The sequence below is a fragment of the Chrysemys picta genome, chromosome 2 (assembly GCF_011386835.1).
Source record: "Chrysemys picta bellii isolate R12L10 chromosome 2, ASM1138683v2, whole genome shotgun sequence".
Lineage (NCBI taxonomy): Eukaryota > Metazoa > Chordata > Testudines > Emydidae > Chrysemys > Chrysemys picta.
In genome coordinates this window covers 68,708,534-68,714,538 of record NC_088792.1, presented here as the reverse complement: position 1 = coordinate 68,714,538, position 6,005 = coordinate 68,708,534, and the positions used below count along the sequence as shown (strand labels likewise).

The 6,005-nt window shown below is 48.3% G+C and overlaps 1 protein-coding gene across 5 annotated transcripts in view; it reads right to left on the bottom strand.

The window, feature by feature from the left end:
* Positions 1-6,005, bottom strand: part of GALNT15 (polypeptide N-acetylgalactosaminyltransferase 15) — a 35,878-nt gene that overhangs the window by 2,901 nt on the left and 26,972 nt on the right. For 3 of the 5 annotated variants that reach the window (XM_005297030.5, XM_008170463.4, XM_024107149.3), the window contains 2 exons: positions 5,289-5,390; positions 3,285-3,425 (listed from right to left, as the gene is read on the bottom strand). In XM_005297030.5, coding sequence (XP_005297087.2) covers positions 3,285-3,425; positions 5,289-5,390 — 243 coding nt within the window. Of the gene's footprint in view, positions 1-3,168; positions 3,426-5,288; positions 5,391-6,005 lie in introns of all 5 variants that reach the window. The other 2 variants (XR_006177189.2, XM_065587050.1) reach the window with 2 other exon arrangements.

Sequence of the window (6,005 nt, the reverse complement as noted above, 5' to 3'; positions counted from 1 at the left end):
GCACCTATTAAGATTAGCCCATTCCCCAATGCCTTCTGCTTTTTAGAGGGTAAATGTTGTCCCCAGCAGGGCCGGCTTTAGGCCAATTCCACCAATTCCCCCGAATCGGGCCCCGCGCCTAAGAGGGCCCCGCGCCCAGTGGCAGGGCTGCCGGGGTGGGGGCAAGTGGCCGAGAATCCCTTCCCTGGCTAGAGGCTCCTTTTTAATTTTTACTCACCCGGCAGCGCTCCGGGTCTTCGGCGACACTTCAGCAGCAGGTCCTTCACTCGCTCTGGGTCTTCGGCAGCACTTCGGCAGCAGGTCCTTCAGTGCCACCAAAGACCCGGAGCGAGTGAAGGACAAACCGCCAAAGACTACGAGTGCCGCCCAGTGAGTACAAGCCCCAGATGGTTTTTTACATGTTTTTTCTTTTTTCAGTCATCCTTGCTGGGGCCCTGTCAAAACTGTTCGAATCGGGCCCCGCACTTCCTAAAGCCGGCTCTGGTCCCCAGCATAAATTGCTGGGCTATGTCATGCCAAGATTAACCTAGTCCAATGCTGGGGAAAATGAATCCTCCCCTTGGGAAGTAGAGTGGTAGCAGGACTGCCCCATAACTGCAACTATAATAGACTCAGAGCTGTAGTACCCGTGTGACTGCCGTGCACCTGTTCTGTGTGTGGAATAACTGGAAGTTCATCGAGTCAGAGTTTAAGGCCAGGAGGGACCACCAGATTATCTAGTCTGACCTTGTGTATATCCCAGGCCACCAACATCACCCAGCATCTGCACAGTAAACCCAACAACTGAAATTAGATCAAAGTATTACAGTCCACAGAGGACTAGACTATGATGTGCCACTGGTAGGGTTACCATATTTTAAAAAAACAAAAAGAGGACACTCCACGGGGCCCCGCCCCCCAACTCCGCCCCTTCCCTCCGTGCCAGCCCCACCCCAACTCCGTCCCTTCCCGGCCCAGCCCCATCCCAACTCTGCCTCTTCCCCAAAGTCCCCTCCCCTGAACGCTCCGCCCCCCTGCTCCTCCCCCTCCCCTGCTTTCCATGAATCAAATGTTCGTGGGAAGCTTGAAACAGGCAGGCAGGCTGGGGCTGGGGGGTGCGAGGAGGCGCGGCCCAGTCCAGCCCCCCAGGCCGAGTGGCTCTGGCCCCGGCGTCTCCGGCCCGGCTCGGCTCGGGCCCTGGGGCGCCGGCCTCGGTTCCAGCCAAGTAGCTCTGGCCCACCCCGGCCCCGACGGCTCCGGCCCCGGTGACTCCAGCTCGGCTCGGGCCCCGGGGCACCGGCCCTGGCTGAGCAGCACCGGCCGGCGGCCGAGCACCCACAACCCCAGTCCCAGCGGCTCCGGCCTGGCTCGGCTTGGGCCCCGGTTCCGGCTGAGCGGCTCCAGGCTGGCCCTGGCCGAGCACCCCCAGTCTCGGTCCCAGCGTCTCCGGCCCGGCTCCGCTTGGGCCCCAGTTCCGGCCAAGCGGCTCAGGCCCGGCCCCGGCCCTGGGTGAGCAGCCCCGGCCCCGGCCCTGGGCGAGCGGCGCCAGCCAAGCGCCCCCGGTCCCAGCAGCTCCGGCCCGGCTCCACTCGGGCCCCGGTTCCAGTCGAGCGGCTCCGGCCCGGCCCTGGCCGAGCACCCCCAGTCTCGGTCCCAGCGTCTCCGGCCCGGCTCCGCTTGGGCCCCAGTTCCGGCCAAGCGGCTCCAGCCCGGCCCCGGCCCTGGGTGAGCAGCCCCGGCCCCGGCCCTGGGCGAGCGGCGCCAGCCAAGCGCCCCCGGTCCCAGCAGCTCCGGCCCGGCTCCACTCGGGCCCCGGTTCCAGTCGAGCGGCTCCGGCCCGGCCCTGGCCCTGGGCGAGCGGCGCCGGCCGAGCGCCCCCGGTCCCAGCGGCTCCAGCCCGGCTCCACTTGGGCCCCGGTTCTGGCCAAGCGGCTCCGGCCCGGCCCGGCCCTGGCCGAGCAGCGCCAGCCCCAGCGGCTCCGGCCCCAGTGGCTCCAGCCCAGATCCAAGCCCCACGACCCCTCCCTATTTTCCCAGACATGCCCGGCTTTTTGGAATTTCCTCCCAGACGGGGATTTGAGGACCAAAAAGCTGGACATGTCCGGGAAAATCCGGATATATGGTAACCCTAGCCACTGGGAGAGAACAGGCGGGAACGACATGCATCAGTGCCCGAGGCTCCTGTAATGGCAGGGAAATGATTAGGTGATATACACCCAGATAATCCTGGTAAGTGACTCTCATCCACATGCTGCAGAAGAAGGTGAAAAACCCCCAAGGTCACCACCAATCTGACCTGAGGGGAAATTCCTTCCCGACTCCACACATGGTGATCAGTTAGACCTTGAGCACATGAGCAGGAAGCAGCCAGCCAAGCACCCGAGACAGAGAATGCTTGATGCCACCTCAGAGCCCTCTCCCACCCTGTCCAGTATTCAATCTCCAGCCATGGGCATCTCTGATGTTTCACAGGAAGGAGACAAAAAAACAGAAACAGAATACATTGGCAGCGGTGGGGGAATCCCTTCCTGATCCCTGCAGGTAGCTGTCTGAAGCCTAGACGCATGAGCTTCTAAGAACATACGACATAAACCGGTGAGTCCCAGGGCTGCTGAGCCCTGCCCCCTACCATGACAAGCAACCCATTTTACAATCCCACTCATAAATCTGTCCGGATCTCTTTTAACACTTTGTTCTATATATTATCCTGGAACCTTACAATTTCCCGTGCTGCAGATAATTTCCTACCTTGCTGGGTGAATTCCACTGAATAATATTGAATTCTTATAGAAGGAGATACTCCTATACAGCAGTAGAGGGGGAATTTTAAGGCCCCACCCTACTCCCAAAAGAGATCCAATTCAAGACAAGCAAGGAGCTAACCCCTTCTTCATGTGCTCCCAGAATCTGGGTCCTCTCGCACCTGTCCCAGCCTGCGTAGCAGGACTGTACGTGTTCCTTTGCTGTAAGGGTCCTTTGTGCCTACAGAAGTGGGGTAGGGTTTGCCCTTAGGTTAATTTCATAATCACTGGTTCATATATTCCAGGATCCCCTATAAAATAAATAGGTTAGTCTAGTACAGCAAAAATCTAGAGCATGAGGTTCTATAGAATGGTTGCTTTAACTCTTTTTCTTAACCAAATTTGTATAAGGAAGTTGGTGTGAATAAGACAAATAGCTTCACAGTACCTTGGATGCAAACTGTGATGCAGTGAAACCACATTCTAAAACTTCTGGTAACCCCTTCCCGACAACTTTTGGACTGTTTTCAGTTAGCCTAGCTTCATGACAAAATCACTACACACCTCCTGGACATCCCATTGTTGCTGGTTATTTTCTGTCTCTTGTGTACAGTTTTGAAGGATAACCTTCTCATGTCTGACATCAAAGCAAAACTGCAGAGCGGAACCAAACCGGATTTCCTTCATACTGTTATATTCAAAATGCTAGAAAAGGAAGGGTTTGTTTGCATTAATAAAGCTGAAGAACATTCCAATTCATTTTTAGTTGCTAATATCCAAAATCATTTCCTGTCTGTTAACATAAAATTCCAAGATGAATGAAGGAGACACAATAGGCCTGATTCTGCAAACCTATCCTCTTACAAGTAGTCCTTGCACGACTACTTTCCTGGGACTATTTCCATGAGTAAAGATTTTTAGGATTGGATAATATGTATAAAATAGATGCAGAATATAACATTTGTAGGCAATATTTTTTTTAAAATGTACTCTGGCTGGTGGGACATTCCCAGACATCAGAATATGGGAAAAATCCATCTCAGTTATTCTACAGTTGATAGATTTCTGCCCTAAACTTCCTAGTCTTCCATTCCATGCTACTGAAAATAATGAATAATCACTTTGTACTCATAGGCCCAATCCGCATGTGCTGGACAGTTTCAACTACCACTGAGTTCATTCTCAGCATTCAAAAAGAGAAATGAATTTAAAAGTTCAGGGGGAAAACATCTATCTTTGAGTCAATCAGGAAGCAGAACTTTTGCAAACCAATCAGGACGCAAATATTTGCATATACAATCTAAGGTCCTGGTCTTATATTTCTTGAACTTCCAAAACTTCCCCTATCTTTAATGGGAGTTTTGGATGTACACCTCTACCCCGATATAACACGAATTCAGAGATAACGCGGTAAAGCAGCGCTCGGGGGGAGGGAGGGTTGCGCACTCCGGCGGATCAAAGCAAGTTCGATATAATGCAGTTTCACCTATAACGCGGTAAGATTTTTTGGCTCCCGAGGACAGCATTCTATCGGGGTAGAGGTGTATAAGGATCAGAGCATAGAGTTCTAATTGTTTAATATTATTCCAGAACTCAGTGTTGTTGACTGACCTCTATGGAGATAAAAAGTAAAAACCTCATTTTTAGCTTGATGTAAACCAGGCTTTCATTTTTGCATCCACAAATCTCTGGACTGAAACACTTTAGTTAATGTAGATGTATGTGTGTGCCTGCAGATCAAATACTTAAATATCTAAATGACCTAAAAAGTACAAACAATTTCAGGTGAAAAACAGTAGCCAGCTTTAAATATCTGTCATGGAAAACGAACAGACATATCCTAGGTGTGTTGCTGGTTAAATTACACTTTGCATATTAGATGGTTGAAGGAGAAATCATTTTTAAAAGAGGGGCAGAATACAGTAAAGCTGTCACAATGCTGGTTGGATTTTCATTAGACAAAGACTGCTTACTGAGATTTCATTTGAATGAATGAATGTTTTTACTGTATTGTAAATCATTGCTTTAAATTATTGTACTGTCAAGCAGTGTGCTAAGTAACCATTCTATTATATTAACTAAAATATGACTTTTCCCTTTCTTAAGTTTCCAAAAACTGATTGAAAAAATAACAGTCAAGATCATGAAAATCTTGACATTTGCCACTTGCAATAATTCAATATACTGCAGTATTTGTTGTGTGTCAGTCCAGTCATATACATTTCTCATTTTTAGTATAGGGAATACTGAAAATATCATGGGGTAAATAGTGTGGTGAATCTCAATATTTTAATAGCGTCCAGTGCAGATGAACTAATTCCCAAATGGAAAAAAAAACATATTTTTTGGATGGGACAAAATCAGCAAGACATATTGTTGCAGTAATTTAGCTGCTCATCATTTAGCCTCTGATTCAAGAAAGTACATAAGCATGTGTTTAACTTGAAAGCACATGAGTACTCTTATTGAAGGCAGCGCTTAAAGTTAGTTAGAGACCAGCTTAAATACCTTCCTGTATCTGGGCCTTAAATTTGATGCCAGTACACATAAGCCTGAAATATACAATACCTGGTTAATATTGTCACTACAAGGAGACAGCTCAATAAGACCTTCTGCAGCATCCCAGGCAGATCTGTAATCTGCACAGAAGCCAACACCAGTGTTGTACAGCTGCAAATAAATATTTATACTGAAATAAAGTACAATCAGTTAAAAAGGAAATGTTTTTTAATTAACTTTTAATGTTGCTTGGGTTGTATCCTTTTTATTGTACATGCTTTGGCTAATTATTCAGTAGGTAGAATCCTTTCACTCATAGGCAAGATCAAATGGACTCGCATATTGAGCGAAACTGAGCCTTGTCAGTAGAGTGACACGAGATCATGCTATTTGGCAAAGTTAAAGTTAAACCTTCAGTTTATAATTAGTTGAACTGGTTGAACCTTTTCCAACCATTTTTTATGGAAAATTGGGATTTTGAGAAAATGGAAATTTTTGCAGAAACTTTCTGTATTCCCTGAAAATGTTTGATGTTTTTGTCAGAAAAACTGAACACCCAAAACTCTCCAAATGTTTGGTTTCGGGTGTTCAGTTTTCAACAGAAGGTCACAATTTTCCACACAAAAACCTATTTTCTGATGAGCTCTAATAATTGCCCTGTTTGTGTATACGGTACTGAATTTAATACAATAGTCACAAGAATGTTTTCAGTATAATGACCATAACTACATATGCTGGTATGTTATGACAACGTGGAATTATATATCATGCTATACAATATCAGGA